The sequence below is a fragment of the Mesoplodon mirus genome (assembly GCF_964341445.2).
Source record: "Mesoplodon mirus genome assembly, chromosome: 7".
Classification (NCBI taxonomy): Eukaryota; Metazoa; Chordata; class Mammalia; order Artiodactyla; family Ziphiidae; genus Mesoplodon; species Mesoplodon mirus.
In genome coordinates this window covers 2,098,461-2,120,593 of record NC_138983.1, presented here as the reverse complement: position 1 = coordinate 2,120,593, position 22,133 = coordinate 2,098,461, and the positions used below count along the sequence as shown (strand labels likewise).

At 62.9% G+C, this 22,133-nt stretch overlaps 1 protein-coding gene across 1 annotated transcript in view; it reads right to left on the bottom strand.

The window, feature by feature from the left end:
* The window catches only part of KCNQ1 (potassium voltage-gated channel subfamily Q member 1), a 350,394-nt gene that overhangs the window by 290,575 nt on the left and 37,686 nt on the right, over positions 1–22,133 (bottom strand). The window contains exon 2 of the mRNA XM_082629545.1: positions 4,113–4,203. Coding sequence (XP_082485671.1) covers positions 4,113–4,203 — 91 coding nt within the window. The remainder of the gene's footprint in view (positions 1–4,112; positions 4,204–22,133) is intronic.

The following is a 22,133-nucleotide window of genomic DNA, read 5'->3' as shown; positions in this document are numbered from 1 at the left end:
GACAGACCCTGTGACTCCCCCGTCCCGCCCGCAGACCCCTGTCACACCCAGACCGCTGGGGCAAGAGCGGGGTGTGCCGCAGGAGGGACTGGACCGCGCAGAAGGCGGTTAGGGAGGGGGTACTGAAGCAGTGACAGCCAAGTCGAGGCCTGACGGGAGGAGAAGCCGGTCCTGTGACATGCCAAGCAGAGCACGTGCAAGGGCCCCGAGGCGGCCGGGAGTGTCCAAGGGTCAGCAAACAGTGCATCAGAGCAGAGGGGAGCAGCGGGGGGGGGGCGGGACAGACATGCGGGCCAGTGCCGGGTGAGCAGCATTTGGGGGCCTGAGAGGCCCAGCCGATCTTGAATGCCACCGGGAGCTTCTAGAACGATCAGAGTTTTGTTCTGGAGAGTCGCCCCCGCAACCAATGGCTGCTGTGTGGAGAGGACTCCTGGGGGGACACGAGGGTGGCAGCGCGCAAGGTGCTGATGTGAGAGAAGGGGGGTGGACGAGGGAGGCGGCACAGGGTCTCTCCCCTCAGAGGGGTGGGACAGGAGATGCGACCACAGTGGGGTGCCCTCTGCTTGGAGCACGGCAGCTGATCGCTGGCAAACGCATCCCAGGCCCCAGAGGGCGAGGGGGCAGGACCGCACCCCCAGCTCGGGCCAAGCCCCCATCCTCAGCAGGGGAACGGTGCCCGCGCTGCAGAGAACGGCCACCAGGTGGCACTCGAGCCTCACAGATGCCGGGACTGAGGGTGGAGGTCGGTGCTAAGCAGGAAGTGGCGGGCAGGGGCTGGGGGCCGCCGGGCAGGGGGCTGCCGGGACTCAGGGGCCAGGACGGCACCACGAAACCTGCCCCGAGGAGACCTGTCTGAACGTGAGAGCACTGACTGGGGAGGGAGATGCTCCCGGCCAGGCCAAGGGGAAAGTGGAGGCCGGGCCAGGCGAGGCCTGAGGCCGCCAGGGTCTGCCCCCAACCCCAGGGCGGTCCTGGGGTGACCCCCAACCAAGGGTCTGGTTTCCACCCCCTGCGCAGGGCCTGGGATGCGCTGACACATAAGTGGTGATTCCCGGGCTGAGAGTCTATGTGGGCTTCACCCAGCCCATCCCAGCTGCACCCAGAGGCCCTACCTGAGCTGTACCCAGAAGCCCTGCCTGAGCTTCACAAGGATTTGGCACCCAAACTCAGGACCCTCGGTGCTGATGCAGGGCCCGGGGTGGCAGGGTGGGGTTCGGGGGCGGTCCCTGGGATGCTTTACATCAACCAGGGAATTCAATGTTGTTGGAGCCGCTAAGAACCTAAGAGTAAACCTCCCAGCAGAGGAGGAACTGACCCCAGTCACTCAGGGGGCCTTATGGGCTGAACTTTGTGCCCCCCAAATCCCTATGTGGAAGCCCTAACCCCCAAGTCCTCAGGATGTGACTGTATTTGGAGCTGGGCCTTCAAAGAGGCGAGGAAGGTAAAATGAGGTCACTAGGGTGGGGCCCTAACCCCACAGGACTGGGGTCCTTATAAGAAGAGGAGGTCAGGACACAGACACACACAGAGGGACGACCCTCTGTGTCGTGAGGACACAGGGAGGAGACGGCCGTCTACACTCTGAGGAGAGAGGCCAGGAGGACCAGCCCTGCCCACACCTGGGTCTTGGATTCCAGCCTCCGGGACTGGGAGACAATAAACATCTGCTGTTTAAGCCGCCCGGGCTGTGGACTTTGTTACGGCCCCAGGAGACCTACACAGGGGACGAGCGGCCGACCAGGCCCCGGGGCCCAGCAGTACCAGCACTTACATTTGGTAGGACGGCAGCCTTGGGACCTGGGCCCGGCCCAGCAAGGTCTTCCTGGCCCCTTCCAGCCGCTGCCTCTTGAACCCTCCGTTACCTTGGCCACGAGGAGAACCCAGGAGCAGCTCGCAGAGCAGACGTGCTTTGTGCAGTCTGGGCAGGGGCTCAAATCACCCCGTGATAACCCAAAGCACCAGAGACACCCCCCAACGTTCTCCACTCTCCCCCTGCCCCCCACAGCTCCTCCCCTGCAGTCTGGGAGGTGGGAAGGAGGCCGGCCAGAGGGAAGGACAGTTCCCCATCTGGGAAGCAGACACACGGCCGGCCAGGGCACCCGGGATGCCCACAGCAGAGAGAAGCATCTCCGGCTCACCACTCACCCAGAGGGAGATGACCCCTGGCCTGCCCCACGGCCTGTCCAGAGAAGGGGTTTGGGGACATTTCTCTGCAGGCCAATGGCAGCCGCCATACTGCCAGAGTGCACTTCTGCAAGGAGCTGCGGCCTCTGGGGCCTTGGCACGGACCTGGCTGGCACCGGGCTTACTTCCATAGGTCCTCAGGACCAGGCGAACGGGGGAAGGCTCCATGACCCCGAAAGGCCATCCGTCTTGCTGGGATGGCGGCCGTCCTACTTTTCAAACAAGTCCGTACCTTTATATGAGAAAGTATAACCCAACAGGACAGTAAAAACAAAATGCCGGGACAGTTACAGTTATCCCGGGAAAGCAAGGACACCCGCCCACACCTCCACAGAGGCAGGAAAGACACCCAACAGAAGTCAACACCATCACTTTAGAATCATGCCCTCTCATTGGACTTGAAGGACCCCCCCAACTGAGAAAATGCACACCTCTCTGCCCGGGCTGGCACATTCCTTCAGAGGAAGCACAGGGAGCCCCCTTAGCCCTGGCCCGGTAAGCAGAGCGACTGACAGATGCCAGTCTCCACACCTGAACAGCATGCTAAACCAAACCAAGCAGCGGCAATTCCAAATTCAGAAAACGCTAAAGGACCAGAGGAAAAACTCCTGCAAACAATAACAAAACAGAGGCGGTCACAGGCTGTACAAGCGATAAGAGCAAAGGCTTTCCGAGACACCAAAATAACCTCCAGGAAACACAGTGGAAGAGAAGATCCCATTTGTGATGGCAACTAACAAGAACAACTATTAGTATATTAAAAATAATAACAACAACGGTCTAAAACCCACGTTACGAAACCATAAAACCCTCCTGGATAAAACAGACACGGCTTGACCGTGGACAGAAAGACCCCACCCCAGAGAGATGTCGGTCTCCCCAGATTCATTCATGAAACACCATCGGATTTTTTCTGGGAGGCAGACAAGCTGATTGTGAAGGTCACTGGGGAGAACAAACAAACAAGCAAGAATTGCCCCTGAAAGAGAAGAGCTGGGCACAGATACTAACCACATGGTAAAACAAATTTTAGTGCAAACATCAGCAAAGCAGCATGGCTCTGGGAGAGATGCACGGACAAACAGCCGTGGACAGAACAGGGAGATCCCAGAGTAGAGCCGCTGGCACCTGGACTCCTGGTTCACAACAAAAATGGCTCCTCACATTGGGGAACAAAGACACGCTCTGGAGTAAGTGGTGCTGAGAGGGGGCAGACGAGAGGGATAGAGCGAGAGTGAATCTGATCCTCACGCCAGGGTGTGCCCACTGCCATCAACAGTTTAAAGCCACCCGACTAACCCAGACAAGTGCTTGAGGCAGCTGTGGCTGTTTCTCTATAACCTGAGAGGGGGAAACTCCTGTGAACCAAAATCCAGAAACATCAAAGGGAAAGTGGAGCCGACGGCATGCACATAAAACAGGCACTGCCTCAAGGCCATGTTACGAGGACTTGGGGACCCAAGCTTGCAGCCATCAGTTGGCCAGGGCTGGAGGCAACCTGGCCAGAGGCTGAGGCAGGGGCTGAGACTCCTGTAGGGTCCGAGTACCAGCCAGACCCGGGGCCACAGCGCAGGCCGAGCAGACCACAACCCCGGCTCCTTGTGCCCGTGTTCTCCTGTCCTTCCTTCCTGGCCCAGCTCAGAAGCCCCCTCCTCCAGGAAGCTCTCCCAGACCACCAGGCCCCGGGGTCCTCTCATTCTTCGGCCTTCTCAGCCTGACGGCCACATCCTGGCAGGTGAGGGTGCCAGGGTAGGGCATCCCCACACCTCTGGTCCCCCAGTATCAGGGCGAGCCTGCAGAGCCAGCTAGCAGGGGGGCTCCGGCAGAGGAGTGTTTTGTGGGTGGGAGAGGCCAGGAGCAGCTGGCTTCACCCCCTGGTCCACACGTCTGGGGGATGAGAGTGCAGGACCCCTCACGCAGCTACGTACCATCCAGAAGAGGGTCCCCGTGGCCAGGGCGACATACTGCTCAATGGTGGACAGCACGCTGAAGATGAGGCAGACCAGGACAATGAGGAAGCTGCGGGACAGGAGGACACGCGGTCAGCGCCCACGCCAGGATGCCCACCCCTTCCCCCCTCAGACATGGCCCAGGCCCGGGGAGCAGGCGGGCTCGCCTGCCGCCTGAGGGACCAGGCCCTTCCCTCCCCGGATCTGAGGGTTCCAAGGGCCGCCAACCCTGACCGCCAGCCGTGAAAAGTGCACAAAGTGTGGCACAGCCAACGGCATGTGACGTCACCCGGCCTCGAAGGGATGAGCTCTGACCCAGGCTACGGTGGGATGAGCTCTGACCCAGGCTACGGTGGGCCTTGGGACCCCACGCCGAGAACCAGACCCTGCCCACCACCTGTCTCTAAGGCGTCCAGGATGGAAATCCACAGAGCAGAGAGCAGCCTGGTGACCACCGGGGCCGGAGGGGCCTCCTTTGGGGGAGGGGAACGTCCTGAACCTGCACGTAGTGGCGATGGCCGCAGGGCTCCGTGGCCGTCCTGACAACCAGGGCAGTGCACTCAACACGAGGCTCAGGGGTTGCAGCACAGGCGCCAGGAGGGGGCCGTCTCCCGCAGCCGCTAATGGGGTGTCACCAGAGCCTGGGCTCCCGGGCGGGAGGCTGCTCTGACGCCAGCCCTGCGCCTGCTTTCCCCTCCCCATCCCGGGGGCGGGGGTGTGGGGAGGCCTGAGGTGGAGCCCACGGAGCTGAACAAAGGGAAGATGGCAGCCCCTGCCCCTGGGGCCAGCTCCCAGGCTCAGCCCCCTCCCATCCCCCCACCCCACCCCATCCCTGCACAGACGGGACTGCTCTGATCACACCCGAACCAGTAAGGCTTCCTGAAGGCAGACCCTCCAGGCCCTTCCCTCCACATCCCTGGATGAAACCAGGACGAGCCCCCAGCCTTCCTCCTGCCTGGGAAGAGGACACCTCTAGGGGGGTCGTCCAGGGGCTCCAAGCACACTCTCCAGGTGGCCCCGGGGGTACAGATGTGGAGAAAGCTCTCTGGGCCCACGACACGGACCCCCTGCCAGCACCCAGGAGCCCTGGCCCTCTCCCCACCGAGATCCTGCTGTCCGCAGTTGCTTTCACTCCACCCCCCATCCCCACACGCCTGCCCTGTGCCCACTAAGAAGCCCCCTGCATCTCCCCCCACTGCCCCGCTCCTCCCCACTCCAGCCCACCTTCCCTCCCGGCCCCTCAGAGCCCGCTGAGAACAGGCTGCCTGACACAGCCCACTCTCCCTGCCCACATTTCCTGGGGGAGACAGGACCCGGGCCGCCCAGATGCTCCTCCCTGCCTGGGGAGCCCGCTCCAAGAGCCGGCTGCTCTCCCGCAGCTCGCGGGGTTCCCTCCAACAGCTCTCGTCCCCACCTCTCTCCCGGTGCCTCACACAGGCTGGGTCAGCTCGACCCGCAGAGCCGGGTCCCAGCCACCCGCCCCTTCATCAGCCTTGTCTCTTGTCCTGACCACAGTGCTTGCCTCCACCCTGGGCCCCAGAGTCCACCCTGCCCGGCCACTGACTGAGCCCTCAACATCACCCCTGCATGACACCACGGTGACCCTGACCCCAGCTCCTTCCCAGCGTGCCCCCCCCCGCCTGCCTCAGGGCCTTTGCACCTGCCGGTGCCCCGCCTGCAAGCTCCGCACCCTCACCCGCAGACGGGACCCAACACTCACCCCCACGTGCCTCCACCCGTGTCCTTCATGCTCACATATCACCGCCGGGCCTGGGGCCTGTTTGCCCCCTCTGCGTCGTCCACCCCCAAGACCATGAGCCCCCAGAGGAGGGCTGTGGGGTGCCAGCCCCGCCGCACCCCAGTGCCGCAGACAGGGCCTGGCGCACAGCAGGTACTCAGCCCGCACCTGCTCAGGTGCGCCTCCATCGAGTCCCAGCTCCCTCCTCCGTCCCTTCCATGCTGGCCCTTCCTCTGCGCCCCACCTTCCTCTCTGTGGGGTACAGCCCGGCTCACACCAGCCCCAACCAGGACGCTGGGCCCGAAGCACAGTCTGAAACGCAGCCCCAAGTCCCCCAGCGGCTCCCAGCAGGACCCTGGTAGCCGCAGCCCTCGCCCGGCCTGGGGCCTCCTGTCCCGACACCAGCGCCCCAGGGCCCGAGGCTGCATCAAGCCTCCCAAGTCCACATACCCGGTGCTACCCCCACCCCCCCCAGGACTCTGAACGCCCACCCTCCACTCTGCCCGACTGCGGACCTACCTGCCGGCTTGGAAGGGCGCCCAGGCCCGCCCAGCCCCCAGGGAAGCCCTTTAACAGATGCAGCCATGCCTCCCTGCTGGGACCCGAGGGCATCCCTTGTGTGGTGACTGAGACCCTGGGCCTCCACCTCAGGAAGCTTTCGATCTCAGGAGGACACAAGCGAACCCTGGCTGGCAGAGTGAGTGCCTGGCTGGCCCGACTGTCCCTCGGGCACAGAGCTCACTTGCCCCCGGCCCACACCCTGAAGCCCCGTGAGTCCCAGGACCTCGCGGCCCGGCTCGGACGAGAGAAACCAGGGCAGGTGAGGTCCCGCAGGGAGGGAGGTGCCCACCCCACCCCCACCCCCACCCCGAGGCCCCCTGGGTGTAGAGGCAGCTGCACAAAGAAGCCACACTGCCTGCAACGTGGTCCAGGCTACTCCCGGGCCTCAGTTCCCCCATCAACATAGCCAGAGCCACAGCCCGTGGCCACTGCCTCTCAGGGCAGTGGACATCCGGGCATGGACTCAGGGGTCAGTCCTGTGCCTGCCCAAGGCTAGGACCAGTGTCCCACCTCATGCCCTCTCCTCCTGAGAAGATGGGCAGAACCTGCCCGCCCATGGCCCGTGGGGATACTTCAACCACTCCCTGTCGGGCCACAGGAAGTGATCCGGGGACAGATGCCACAGATGCTACATACGGGGAAACAGGGGCTCGGGCTCCACGCTTCCCAAGGGTGAATGAACCTCACGTGGTCAAACCACGGAGGTGACGAGGCCAAGTCCCGGGGGTGGGGGCAGGGAGCACGACACGCGTGGTCTCATCTCTCTCTGACCCGCCCCCCATCTGAGGGGCATTTGCGATGACACCCAGGGTCTGCCAGGTGATCCAGGACAATCCCCCAGATCCAGATCCTTCGCTTAGCCACACCTGCGAAGCCCCCTTTTCCACACACGGTCACACTCAGATTCAGAGGTCAGGACACCAACATCAGTGCTGACCCGCAGTCCCCACATCAATAAAACTGGCCTCAGCTCTGAGTCACGTGCCCTGTGCCCCGCACCACTGTCCCCAAGCCTGCAGCGACCCGCAGCCAGGAAGGTGAGGCCCGGGAGGGGAGGGGGCTGGCCCGGGCCAGGTCTGGACCCAGGTCCTTGGGCTCCGCTGCCCAGGGCTCCCCAGCCTCCACGGCCAGGATGTGCTCGAAAAGTCCTGAATTCTCTGCTGTTTCCTGTCTCCCAAGGCAGACGAAGCAGACAGAGCCCAAAGCGGTGCATCGTGGTGGGCGCTGCATGCCGCCAGGTGGCGGCTCGGCCGTGCTCTGGGGCCTAGGAGGCCGCCGTCACTCTGCTACAAGGCCTGTCCCTGTATGACTCTTGCTGCCAGGGTGGCAACCGACCGTTCAGTGTCGCTGTTAGGATGACCTCGGACAGAAAGCAGAGCGAGGGCTTGTTAGAACTGCGTGCCAGGCGGGGCACAGAGACCCCGGGGGAGCGTCCTGAATGGGCTGCAGTTACCATGGCTGCCGGGAGACCTCTTCTACTCGCTGTCCTGTGTCTGGCTGTGCTCAGGGGGCCGGGGGAAGGGTGACTGAGCCTTGCCAAGGAGGAAGGTTCTGGCCAGAGCAGCCCTGCCTGGGGCTGTGGACAGGCCTGCATGGAGGGTAACAGCAGGGCGGGTGCCCTCACCCCGAGCTCCGTTCAGAGGTGCATGGAGACCCCCCGCTCTGTGCGCCCAGAGGCTGAGGCTCTGGGTCAGAGCGCGGGGCCCCTGCCCGGGAGCTCCTCCCCGGGGACCCGGCTGGAGACTACTTTCTCTGGAGCTCAGGGGGTTTGGTGTTTATTATCCCTACACACTTTGCTAGTTTCAGCCTTGCTGTATTCTGAAGGCTAAACAGCTCTTCAACTATTCGCATACGTCGTGCTAGTTTCAGAAAGAATCCCTTAACAAAGGTGATTCTTGTCCCCTCCAACCTGTCCTGCATGGGCCCCGGAGCCTCAGCGATGCCAAGATAGGGTCCCTGCCCTTTGGGGGCTCGCAGCAGCCTGAGGTGCCTGACACCCCCCTCCTGCCTCTGCAGGGCTGGCCACCACCTGTCCGTCCCAGCTTGCCTCCCAAGGCCCCAAAGCCAGGCAGGCACAGACCCCCAGGAGCTGGGAGACAGAGGTCCAGGGAAAGAAGGAAACCACCCTGTTCTTTGGATGGGGCGTGGGGAGCAGGGCTGTCGGGGAGAAGAGGCCCCTTCGGCCCCCAGTTCTGCTCGATCCAACTTCCCAGGAGGGCATGTGAGTGCCCGAGGGAGGTGGCTGCAGCCAGGGGTGAGGCAGCTCCGGGCCCGAGGACAATGGCCTGCTTGTGCCCTGACGGCTGATCCGCCCCTGGCACTGCGGCCGCCAGCCCCCGCCCCGAGGGATGCCCGGAACGTTATCGGACATCATTTCAGGATCCGTGGCAGCAGGTGCCCTGGAAACACAGAAGAATGCAGGAGCCGTGCCAGGGCCGTGGTCCGCAACTCGGCGGGAGGGCGCTCCAGGGTGCAGGAGGCGGGCTGTAGACTGCACCCCCTTCAACCCCTGCAATGGGCTGGGACCCCCAGCGCCTGGGACTGGTGGATTCACCCAGGCCGGCGCCCCGCAGAGGCAGGGCATGGGCCGGACCCTCGGGGAACCTATGTAAGTCTAACCGTGACGGTCTCTCCAGCCCACAGGGAAGCCTCTTTCAACACGGGGATGTTTCCCAATAACGTTGAAAATGTGAACAAGAAGCACACACTTCACGTGCAAAGGGAATGTGGCCTGTTCAAGGCGCCCTCAGAACCCAGACGTGAAAGACCTCAGCCTTCGGGCTCCCTGGGCTCAAAGCTGAGATTCCGGGACACTGAAATGCAGCGCTGGGACGAATCAGAGAACGTAAGATGTGCCGTTATCTGTGTGCTCAGTTTATTCAATGGATAAATTACATACTTTGAAAAGTTTTGTTGGTCCAGCACGATTCTGCTCCTGCGAGGTGCCTTTGAGAGTCATCAAATCCACAGACACAGAAAATAGGATGCTGGGGGCCAGGGGCTGGGGAAGGGGATGGGGAGTGAGTGTTTAATGGGGACAGAGCGTGTCAGTTTGGGAAGATGAAGTTCTGGGGGTGAACGGGGTGGTGGTTGCACAGCAATGTGAACGTGCGTCATGCCACTGAGCTGTGCACTTAGAAATGGTTACAGCATAAATTTTATGTTACATGTATCTTAACACAATGTTTTTAAAGTTAAAAAAAAAAAAAGGAAACTAAGTAAATGACTTTTATACACAAGCCCTGGATGGCTGCCGGTGTTTGACAAAGGCTATAAATGAGGCTGAGCGAGCTTCAAAAACCCGCCCACCCTGCCAGGACCTTCGGGCCGATAACAGACAAAGGGCTTGTCCAGTGGCCTAAAGCTCAAGGCCGAACTCGGAACGCGTGATTTAATAGATTAGGTGCTGACGTTCAAACCCCAGGTGTATCGGAGGGGCTCCTCTTTGCACAAAAGTCACCCTGAAAGATAATAAACACCTCCGAACAAGCAGAGGACAGGTACCCCCGCTTGGGCCCCGGGGCTGGTGAGCCAGTGCCTGGACATATCCCCCGTGGCACTGGACCCCTGGGGGAAGGCAACCTCTGGTCCCACCAGGGCTGTCCCCGGGGTTGGGGGCAACACTGCCCAATAGGATGCCAAGACCCCGCGCCCCGCTGGTCTAGCCCATGCGCAGCACTGCTCTGGGTGGGGCTGGGCCAGGCACGTGGCAGCTCACACCTCGGGCCCAGGTGCTGGGTGCTACGCACAAGCTCCCCACCACACCCCGTGTGGAAGGTGTCATATCACCTCCCACAAGGAGACCGAGGCCACGGGCGAGGCGGGTCCCGGCCCCAGGCTGTGGGGCTGCCCCTCCCGCCCACGCTGCCCAGCCCTGAGAGGGCGCTGGATTGTACAGCAAGAGGCGAGGGGACCGGCCAGCCCTGGGGCCCCCTACCCAGCTCCAGCTTCAAGGCAAGGACTGAGCCTCCCCCTTGGGCAGGGGACCCCATTGCCAAGGGCCAGGCCCAGCCCTCCGTGCCAGGGTCCTCCAAGCGGGAACGCCACATCCAAGGCTGAACCACGGGGTGCGGGGGGCTGTCCTGGGCAGGTGGGGGTGGGGGGCGGGACTGGACCTCTTCCAGCTTCTGGGGGCCCCAGGCATCCTGGACTCATGGCCACATCCCTCAGTCTCTGCTCCATCGTCAGGGGGCCAACTCCCCCGTGTCTGTTTCTTCTGTGTGTCTCTTATGAGGATGCTTGTCAGTGGATTTGGGCCCCCTTCCCCCGGGTATCCAGGACCATCCCCTCCTCTCAAGACCCTTAACTTATCACCCTTGCCAAGACGCTTTTTCTACGTAAGGTCATGTTCGCAAGTTCCAGGGGGCCTGACATCTTGGGGGGCCATTAGTCAGCCTCTATAACGTATAAAGCATTTTAATAAACAAAGAAATTACTTAGGATGATGATATCTATTAGTGAATCTTTAGTGAGTTTTCAAAAATCAGCATCAGGTGTCTGGTAAAAACATATGTTAGTGTCACAATTTTTAAAACAGTCCAAGATACATTTAGAGTTTCCTGCTCATCTTGTTACTATGTCTGCAAAGACCCTCTTTCCAAATAAGGTCACAGGCTCCGGGGATTAGGACACAGCCGTGTCCTTCCGAGGTCACCACTCGGCACTGCACCATCCAAACCGCATCGCGCCAGAGAGCGAAAGGAGCCGGGAGTGGCAGTCGACCTGGCCCAGGTGAGGCTCGGCTCCCCAGGGACCCCCATGCTTCTCACCCGTGACCACAGCAGCCCCCCCACCCCGTCTTCCCACCTCGTGCCAGGCAGGGTCCAGGCCAGGCCTCCTGACCAGGGCTTCCACGGCCGCCCCCCCGCCCCAACTCTGAACCTTCCACGGGGCTTGTTCAGAGGCACCGAGTCTCATTCCTTTACAAGGTTCACCCGGGCGATGCGATCCCTGTAGCTAGACGGAGGCCTTCCACAGCCTTGTGGGGTTTCAGCTGACACTTCTTCTGAAAGTGAACTGGGCTGGGGAGCCCGGAGACACAGGACCTCACACCTCGTGCTCTGGCTGGGCCCTCACGTTGTGCCTGTGCGCACGGCACCTCCCCAAAGGCCAGGCCTCCACTGCCTGGGGGCCACCACCACCGGAGGGCCACCAGGACTGCACCGGAAGCTTCAGCCCACACCCCACTGGTCTCCCTGCCCCAGTCTTTCAGTGTCCACTGGGCGGCCGGGGCGATCCTGGGAAAATGCAAATCCCACCAGCCCCCTCCCAAGCTAAAGACTCTCCTATGAAGTCTGAACTCCAAACCCACTTTCCTGGGCCTCCCCGCAGGGGGCCTTCTGATGCCACAGCTGGGCCCTGTGGGTCCTGCCCCACTCTCATCAGACCACTGACCACCTGCTGCCCACTCTTGCCCCCTGATAGAGCAAAGGCTCCCCAGGCAGAGGCCCATCTGCCGATGTCCCCCTTTGAAGGCCCCATATGGGGCCTGGTACATGAGTGTTTGTTGAATGACTGATTGACTTAACGAATGTTTTAGGTTGAACTCAGGAGCTCAGTGGAAAGAATTCTCAGTGCCACCTCCTCCAGGTAGGCCTCCAGGGTCTATCAAGCAGTGAGATCCTTTCATACCCTTCTTCTCCTCCTTGCCCTGCCCTGCCACATCCCACCCCCACGGGCTCAGCCAAGGCCCTACAGGGCTTCCAAAGGGCCAAGACACCAGGCAGCTCTCCACATATGCCCCCCTCCACCAGACTGCATGCTAATAGTGCCAGGCAGAAAGGAGCCTCCCTGGGGGGAGGGTGGGCTCTGATGTGAGCTGGGAGCAGGCACGGCCACCCCACTGCCAGGAGTGCATCACGACGCACTGGGCGAGGGCTCTGAGGGCCATGGTCCAGCTGCCCAAAGTCGGCCCCAGAGGCAGCAGGGATAGGCTGCCCCAGGAGACCGACTCCAGGCTAGTTGGGGGAGACCATGGTGGGGCACTGCACCTGTCCGGACCGCCTGTGCCGCCGGCCCCTCCCATGCCGCCGGCCCCTCCCAAGCCTGCAAGGCACTGCTCTCACGGCCACTCTGCGGGGAGGCCACCGGCCGGGCAGCGACCGCCAGGGTTCAGCCCGCACCCTCTCCTCGGGGCCTCTCCCCGAAACCCAGGACGACGCAGGTGAGGGGACAGCTTGGGCATAGGGACGGGGTCCTGCTCCCCCGGGAAGGCGTGTGACAGCTCCGCCGAGAGCAGCGCACCATAAAGACGGGGTCTACCACCTTCGCTCACCCGATGGCCGCGCTCAGGGACCCCGACCTCCCCGCGCAGACAGAAACACGTTCCATCCTGGAGGCCCCGGGGGTACCCGGGGAGCCCCCTGGCCGAAGGCGCTTCAGGCCCATCTTGGCCGGTCCCCAAAAGCCCCACTGCACCCCACCCCAAGATGGCAGTGGCGGCCCCCGCACTGGCCATGCATTCTGCTTTGACAGCCCTGCAGGGCGGGCAGTGGGACGGCCCGGGTCCAGCCGAGCTCGGGGGTCACACAGGCCACCGCCCTGCCCAGCGGCCTGGCTGCTGTCAGAGGACGTGGGTTGTGGCCACGCTTGCATCTCATCCCGACGCCTGGCGTCCGCTCACGTTCCATGTCCACCTCAGCACAGGGCCCTCACGTTTCCGGGGGGGCGACCCCTTCTGCTGAGGGCCACGCCAGCGGGGGGCAGCTGGGGGGGCAGTTGAGGACAGGCCTTGGCTGAGGGCTCAACCACATCGCCCTAAGCAGTCATTTCAAAGCCTTTTCAGGGCACTAGAGGGGCGGCTGCAGGGGTCTGGGGGAGGGGGGTGCCGTGTGTACACACATGTGTGATTCCACAGGGGCCTGTTACACAATCAGAAACACCATAGCCATATCCGAGCATCAGGTTGTGGGCGACTGAACTTGGAACATCCAGCCCCCTGGGCACTTTCTCAGCATCCAACAGACAGCAGGGGCAGCCCCCCACAGACCTGGGACCCCATCCTCCTTCCCCTGAGGAGCCCCAGCGGGTCCAGGCCTCGGAGGGGTAGGAGGGCAGGGACAAGGTGAGTAAAAGCCCACCGCCTCCTTTCTACTTGGTCTTCACGAGAAGCCCCAGAGGCAGGCCTGTCCCTCATCGGAGGAGAAAGAGGGCATGTGACTGCCCAGAGCCAGGGCCGCAAACAGCAGCGGGAAAGGGACTCCAGGGCTGCCCGACTCCAGTGCAGGCTCCTCCCACCAGGCTGTCCCTCACGCCTTCAGGAAAACAGGGTCCACCTGAGTGGCAGGGCCTGTCCTCCCACTGACCACCCCTGAGGGGCTGCCCCGGCCCAGCGGTGGGAGGACAGGCCCCAGGCGGGCTTGGCTAGGAGGGCTGGGGGATGTCCCGACCCTCGGGGTCCCAGAACTGGACGGCAGGCCCACCTGAGGCAGGGCCGCCTGGCAGAGAGGACGAGCCCATCCAGGGCCCAGGGCTAGGGGGTGGCTCTGACCCGCACAGTGTCGCCTACGCTAAGCCTGGCTGCCCGGCCCGGCCCGGCCGCGATAAGAACCCCCTCGGAGGGTATATTTAGAAGGTGCCAGAGAACAAACTGAAGTGACCCCACGGACAGAGGCCTTATCTGTCCCAGGACACACGTCGTCTTCCCCGTGAAAGAGGCCTGTTCCGGGTTGGGGGAGGAGCCCAGCAGGCCCTCCCAGTGGGCAGCACAGGCAGCTGGACGTACCTGTGCCCACTGGCTCTACCCCGGACACGGCCTGTGTCGCAGGGAGATCCTTGGCCTGGGCGCGGCCGGGCCCTGCAGGCCTCTCCTGGGATGGGACCGGACGGGATGGGGCAGCCTCCCCTCTGGGGTGAGACGGGGCAACAGGTAGTGGAGGACTTGGGCACCAGCGGAGGTGGGAGGGGTCTGGTGGGGTTCCTGCCCAGGGTCCAGATCCCTGCCCTCCTTCAAACAGGGCAACTCTGGAGACTCGAGGCCACAGCAGGGCTCCCGACACACCTCAACACAAGTACAAGGAGGAGCAAGGTGGCCTGCAGCCGGGCAACGCAACCCCATCAGTGCCCGAGGGGATGGGCGTCTCGAGCTCATCCCTGCTGGAAAAGTCCCTCCTCCTGTCTAGCCTAAGCCTTTCTTGCTGCAGTTTGGCTTGATCTGCAGCTGAAGGAAACCTCATAACTCCACGGTGGAGGCTTCGGCCTGACTCAAGGGGTCCCTGGAAACTGAGCAGCTGTGTGACCTGAGCCTTGGTTTCCCCACTGGGAAGTGGGGGTGCGTCAAGGGTGCCAAGAGCCTGACTCTGTTCCTCTAGGGAGACAGAAGCAGCCCCAGAGTCTGGGGCTGGGACCTCAGGGACTCAGCAGCATGCCACCCAGCTCTACGACTGGGCTAAGAACCACCACCAGTGAGAGCCTGCAGGAGAGGGAGGCCTCCCCAGCTGCTACCGAGGGGCCTGGGTGCCGGCCACCTCTCATCAGGGAACCAAGGCAGGTGTGGGGTTGACCCTGACGCACACACTCCACAGGCCCAGGGACATCACAGGCCTGAAGTGGGCAGGTGGGGGCTTCCAGCTGGGCACCCCTTTCTCTCCCAACCCCTCTTCTCTCTTCCACTCCCCTTGGAAGGGGCAAGCAGGGAGGGCTTCTCAGAGGCGGGGGCCTGACCCAGGCAGAGGGAACAGCATGTGCAAAGCCCAGAGGAGAGAAGAGAACACGGCCACATGGACCCTGAAAAGAATTCAGGGAGGAGGCGGCACAGACAGGCAGGGAAGCAGCAGCCGCCGACTCGGAATGATGGAGGAGGTCCCCCTATGTCCGCTGTCTCTTCCAACGCAGATACCAATGTCTGTGGAATCCAGAACTCGGCAGGGAAACCTCAGTCCCGGGAGGGGTCTCCATGCCCGGGGAGAGGGTTCCCAGACCCTCAGGACTCCCTGACTCCGAGGGGAGGGTGAGGGGACACGTGCCCCTCACTGCCGATTCCTATCCGCAGCCAAAACTCCTGCCCCACCTCAGAGAGACCTCACCTCCCACCTGCGCCTTGACGTCTGGGAACCTTTCTGGGCCGGGGTCTCCCACCTGACACTCGGACACCAGAGGCGGCCAAGAAGGGTGTGCTTTAGACGTGGTGAACACCTACAGGCAGCAGACTGAGTGACCCTGGTCTCCTTCCCTGATGCAGGGCCTTGTCCATCAGGGGAAGGCCCCAGGAGCAGACACTGGGGTTTCCCCAAAGAGAAGAAGGAATTCTGCTTCAAGACTCCAACACAGAGACCCTGCCTGAGTTTCCAGCCGTCGGCCTGCACTTGGATTTGGAATGTGCCAGCTCCCCAAATCAATTCCTTAAAATAAGGAATCTCTGGCTTCCCTGGTGGCACAGTGGTTGAGAATCTGCCTGCTAATGCAGGGGACACGAGTTCGAGCCCTGGTCTGGGAGGATCCCACATGCCACGGAGCAACTAGGCCCGTGAGCCACAACTACTGAGACTGCGCGTCTGGAGCCTGTGCTCCGCAACAAGAGAAGCCGCGACAGTGAGAGGCCCGCGCACCGCGATGAAGAGTGGCCCCTGCTCGCTGCAACTAGAGAAAGACCTCGCACAGAAACGAAGACCCAGCACAGCAAAAAAATAAAAAAATATATATATAAAAATAAAAATAAGGAATCTCTCTGTCCGTGTGTGTGTGTGTGTGTGTGTGGTTACATGCATGCACACGCATACACATGATTCTGTTTCTTGGAGAACCCCCATTAACAGGATGAGTTAGGTATTAAGATGCCCATTTCCCAGGTGGGGAAATGGGAGGCTCAAAAATGCCAAGAATCCCTCTTAAATCCAGCTTGTTCTGGTCCTGCCTGATTGTAAACACCTAGGATTTCCCCAGAGAACAAGAAAGGCCAGGGCAGGGGTGGGCAGCCTGGGAGGGCTGTACCTCCCAGGGACATGTGCCCAGTGCCCACCCGGCCTGGGCTTTGTCCCGCACTGAAAGCACTCAGCACGGGTTTGGTGAGAAGCTCAGCCGACCCTGCTTTTCCGCAGAGGAAGAAACTGAGGCCAGGGCGGGTGGGCCGGCCCAGACCACGCGACAAGGTCACCTCATGGGGAACAGCTCAGGGCTCCTCGTGGTAAAGCCTGTGGCAGCCTCAGCTGGTCTACCACACAGCCTCTGGAGGGGCCCGTGTGCCGGGGACAGGCCCGCTCACTGTCCAGAGGGGCTCTGCCCTCAAGTCAGCCCCGGCAGCCCCTCAGGGCGACCCCCCCCCGGTAAAGTCTGTCCTCAGGGCCAAGACCACCACCCAGACCCACAGAGGCAGGTTCGCTGGCCAAAATGAGACATTCCTCCTCCTTCCCTAGCCCCGGACCCAACAGTTCGGAGGCGGGGGCCCTTCTGAGAAGCCAGAAAGCCCACGTGGGCAGCCCCAGCCCGAGGCAGAACCCACCCGACCCCCATCCTGCGTCCAGCCCAACCTGCCAAGGCTGCCCACCCAGGAGACAGGGGCCCCCTGGCTGACCTCAGCTCACCCACACCCACACCCAGCCCTCAGGGTAGCTGCAGGTGTGGCCCCGTGGGGGGCTGCTGGGGCCACAGCGTGGCCCCCCGCCCAGGGCCTCGGGGGCCCCCGACACCCCTCCCAGCCCCCGGGCCCCTAAGCCCAGAAGGTCAGTGCCTGGGGGAGGTGGAGAGACAGCAGGTCCGCACGCCGGGCACCACTGGCTCCGTGTGGGGCCCGAGCACTGGCACAAGGCCCGGGCCAGAGGCACCCCCCGCCCCAGAGCCGACCTGTGCTGTGAGGCCAAGAAGCAGCTGCCCTGTCTCCCTGCGGCCCATGGGCCAAGGTTCCCTGGAGGTAGATACCAGCTTCTCAGGACCCCCGGGCAGCCCAGACCGGGAAGGGGCCTGGCTTCAAGCTCTCTCCAGGGGCGATCCGGGCCATGCCTCCTTCCCCAAGGAACACCCTCTTCCTCCCAAGGCCCCCGAAATGGGATGCAGGGGCCACAGGGGCCTGTCCTCCACCCGCAGAGCAAGAAAGCCTTGTTGTCCTCTCCCCGTCACCCCGGGCCAGAAGAGCCCTCTGCTGACAAAACAAGAACTCTGGGACGGGGCTTCCCTGGTGGCGCAGTGGTTGAGAGTCCGCCTGCCGATGCAGGGGACACGGGTTCGTGCCCCAGTCTGGGAGGATCCCACATGCTGCGGAGCGGCTGGGCCCGTGAGCCATGGCCGCTGAGCCTGCGCGTCCGGAGCCTGTGCTCCGCAGGGGGAGAGGCCACAACAGTGAGAGGCCCGTGTACCGCAAATAAAAGAAAAAAAAAAAAAGAAAGAACTCTGGGACGGGGACAGCCCGCGGGCAGAGGGACCTGCCAACGCACACAGCCCCGGGCAGGCCTCCTGAATGGGGCCCTCCACCCCGGCCTTTGTGGTCGGCTTTGCTGTCGATGGGAAGGTCTTGGGATCAGGGCCGGGGCCAGGTCTTCTGCCTGTCTTCTGCTGGCGTCCCAACGAAGAGGGGCAGGACGGGAGAGGGCGGCCCCGGGCGGACCCCAGCGTGGCCGGGCCTCAGGCCTAAGGTGGCGGCAGCCCCACTTTGGGCCGCAAGAGAGACACCTGTCAGGCGGGGCTACACACCAGCTCTCGCTACGGAGCATCCCCAGGAGGCGGGGGAGCTGGGGGAGCTGGGATGTGGTGGGGTGCAGGCGAGGCAAGGGCGTCAGGGGCGGCAGGAGGCAAACATGGTCCCTCGGGCCCATCGTGGGGACACCACTTCTCCGACGCTGACCCCCAAATCCAGCCCCAACCCCTCTCTGCCGTGCTGCTGACACCCTCCGAGGGGCCAAGCAGGCTGCACCCACACAGAGCCACTGCCACCTGCCTGTCCAGCACCTCCACACCAGGCCCGGGTATGGTCAGTCCCCAAGGACTGCAGGGTCCCCTGACCAGCGGCCACTGCTGTGAGCCAACCTGCCCGCCCCCATACGGAAGCCCTGGCCTGGCCCACTGCCATGACACCACCCCGGGAGCCGCAAGCTTGCTGTTCAGACAGCTCCGACCTGCGGAAAGCCCATCCCCCACTCACCCCTGCCTTCAGCTGGGCCATCAGGAGCTCTACCAGTGACCCGTGGTGGCAGCAGTGGGGGCAGGGGCTTGGAGAGGCCAAGGCAGGGGTTGGGGCAGAGGAGGATGATAAGCCCTGAGCGGGGGTCTGGAGCCTCCCACCCAGGCTCAGGACAACATCCCCAGATGCAGCCTCCAGGAACCCGGGGACCAAGCACTCCGGCCCTCGGCACGGGCGGAGGCTGGCGGGGCAGGTGGCCCTGTGGCCGACTCCCAAGCTGGTGCCAACGCCTCGAGCTGCCCCCAGATGTGCCCGCAGGGTCCCAGGAGCAGGGCCCGATGCCGGCCCTGCTGGGAGCGCGTAGACACGGTGAGGGGGCTGGGCCACCGTCGTAGGTGTGACCGAGGGAGGGTGCCCGGCACGTGGCAGGTGCCTGACACTGGGCCACCCATCGCCATCCTGGGACACGACGCAGATCTCGCCCACACGAGCTGTGGCTTCTGAAGGGCCTGCCCCTCCGGAAAACGGCCTGTTTCCTCTTTCTCCAGCGGGCCTGAGACCAACATGCTCACTTCCTCCGTGCTTCCTCCTCACCCCGTGTCCGCACCCCACTCTGATCTGTGAAAACACACTCCAGGCTCTGACACGTGCCTGAGGAAGGGGCCCTGGTGGACGTGGCCTGGGCCCCCAAGCGGTCGAGGTGCCCCCTGCCCCCTTGCAGCCAAGCCCGCCCTCCTGCATCCAGGTTCCCGGGCTGGACTTCCACCCAGGCTGCCCGGAACCAGGCCCAGCCTGCACCAAAGCCGGGAGCCGCTCTAGGGCGTGGAGGGGGGAAGGAAGCAGCTAGTTGTGTGGCAGGGCCGGCGGGGTCCCTAGTGCTCCTCCATCACTGCCTCCCGTGGATTACTCAACGCCGGATGCAATGAGCGGGTTTATTTTGGCCTCAGCATCCTCCATCCCGGATGGCAGCCTGGCCTCTGCTGCAGAGGGAGGTCGGAGCCTCCGCCCAGCACGGCCGGCCTAGGTTGGGGGGGGGTGCTCAAAGATGCGCTTTGTCACCCATCACGGGGGAAGGGTTCCCAGGCCGAGGAGGGACCAGGACTCGGCTAAACCAGGTCCCCACCTACCCGGAGGCCAGCCAAGAAGGTCCTGGGCCTGGAGGAGGCCACACAGGCCTGGAGGAGGTTTAGAAATGAGAACAAGGTGCTGCCACGCGGCACCCCAGCAAGCCCTCCTGTGGTTCCCCAGGTGCTCGGGATAAAAGCACACTTCTCACCCGGCCTGCCTGCGAGGCCTGGGGGTCTAACCCTTGCCCACCCCCAGATGGGGCAAAAGCACCTGCTCTGTGCCTGGCACCTTGGTGGACTCCAGGGACGAGGCAGACACGGGGAAAAAGAGATAATAAACCAGAAACCAAATAAACAAAATAACAGACAGTGACAGCTGCCCCTGGGAAACAGAGAGGGGTTGTCACAGTGAGTGACGGGAGGGAGGGAGGGAGGCTGCTCCAGGCGGTGACACGGAGGTGAGGGCTGAGGACGGATATTCCAGGCCAAGGCAAGTGCAAAGGCCCTGAGGCAGGGTGGGCAGGCTTGAGGCCAGGGTGGCAGGAGCAGGGTGAAGGGCCGGGAGCACCACCAGCAAGGAGGTCAGAGGAAGGCCATGCCCAGGAGCACCTTGCGGGCACAGGAGAGGCATCTGGGCCTGCCAGGTCTCCCAGCACCAGCAGACACGGGCTCTGGGCTGGGATCTGAGCGCCTGGCCTGGGCCCCAGAGACCCCGAGTGGGAGGAAGGGCGGGGACATCAGAGGTACTCTCCTTTCACACACCCTAACCAGGGGGACTGGAGCCTCCGGACACCAGGACACCAGAGTCGGGCTGCGTCCCAACGGACAGGAGACATCAGCAGTGAGTCCGTCCCAGCCCTCGCTCATCACACCCGCAGCATGACCCCACACGGCTGCCCCATGCCAGCCCTGTGGGCACCCTGCCCACACCTGCCGGCCCCCGCGGCCCAGCCAGCGGCCAGTGAGACCCTGCCCCGAGAGCCCCTCTTTTCTTTCTCAGTCTGGCCCCAACCCACAGAGGCCCTGACCAAGGAGGGAACAAAGCAAAGGAAAGGGAGAACCAGCCCAGGACATGCTGCGCAGACACGGGGACCGGAAACGCCAACACCAGGCCGACACCTCTGCACGGCCGTCTGGGAGCCGCCCGAGGACCCGGCCCACAGCTGTCGCTTCCTGCCGGCCGCCCAGAATAGCTGGCACATCCTCCAAGCAGTCCACCCAAACCCCCCACCCCCAGCCCACCCTGCCTCCTCCCAACCCTGCCTGTGACTGAGACCCCTCCCCAGGACACTGAGTGCCCCCCCATGCAGCACGGACCAGCCTTCTGGAAGCCGGTCATTCATGACAGCAAAGAGCCCCTGCAGGTCTGGGGCGGGGGACAGTGCTCGCCAGGCAAGGGGGTCCTGGGAGCAGAGATGCAGAACTTGGAGATGGAGGGGGGAAGCAATGATTGACACAAAGGGAAAAGGCTCTGGGATCCCACCAGCCTTCCCCCAAAGCCTGAAGCCACCCCCTCATGAAATAGTACCATACAATATTAAGAACTGAAATTCTCTGTCTCATGAAATAGCAAATAAAAACCTTTAGATAGATGCTTTGCCTCCCAATCTGCACTGCCCACTGCACTTGTCATACAAACACAGCCCTTCCCCAGTGTGGGGCAGGTGTTACAGTGATTTAGAAACTTCTATTTCACCATGAGCAACCCCTCCTCCAGGAAGCCTTCCTGGATTGCTTGGTCAAGCCCCCCTACACACACCACACACACTTTCCCGGTGTTGCGCACCTCCCTCTACAGACCTCGTCCTGGCTGGAGCTTTGCCTTTTTGGTTTGTATGAGTCTGCAGCTGAAAGTCCACTAGGGCAGCTCTGGCACAATGCCCAGGTATATGGGGCACACTGGTGTGGAGGCAGCATGAATTAAACAGCGTTAGTGCCGTGCAGCCCTGTGTGAGCCCAAAAGAAAAGACACCTTTCTTCTTAAAAATCTTAATTTGACAGCCCCTCCCCGCCATCCCTCAGGCCAGGGAGCTTCTATCATACAAGCCAGTGGTCACTGCAGTCACTGAAGGTCCCCTGGGGGTCCCAGGGGTGGCAGGGGCAGGGGTAGCGCTCAGAAGGGCTGTGTCACAAGGTCACCGGCTCCCCCCACAGAAGAGCTGTGTCACCCACATCTTCCATGCTCCGCGAAGTCCACCACCAGCCTCCCGAGGCTTGTCCTCGGGCCCTGGGGGAGCCCCCAACCCCTGTGGGTGTCACCAGCCCCATCTGACACCCGGGACGCTTGTGTCAGGTCCCTCAACCATCCTGATGCTTCTGGCAAGGATGCGGCATTAGGGTGGCTCCCAGCGGTGCAGCCAGGCTTCCAGGCACCCACAAAGGCCGGTTCTGAGACCCTTCAGGACCACAGGACACTTCACTCTGGCCCCCTACACCCCCTCCCCTTGGCACCAGGACACCCGCCACCCTCAGCCTCCCGCTGGGTTGTCCCCTGCGGCGCCCCCCTCCTCTTCCCCTCACCAACCCACTCACTCCTGGGAGAGCTCAGGCCCCTGCTCTCATTTCACCCATACACTGATGACCCCCAG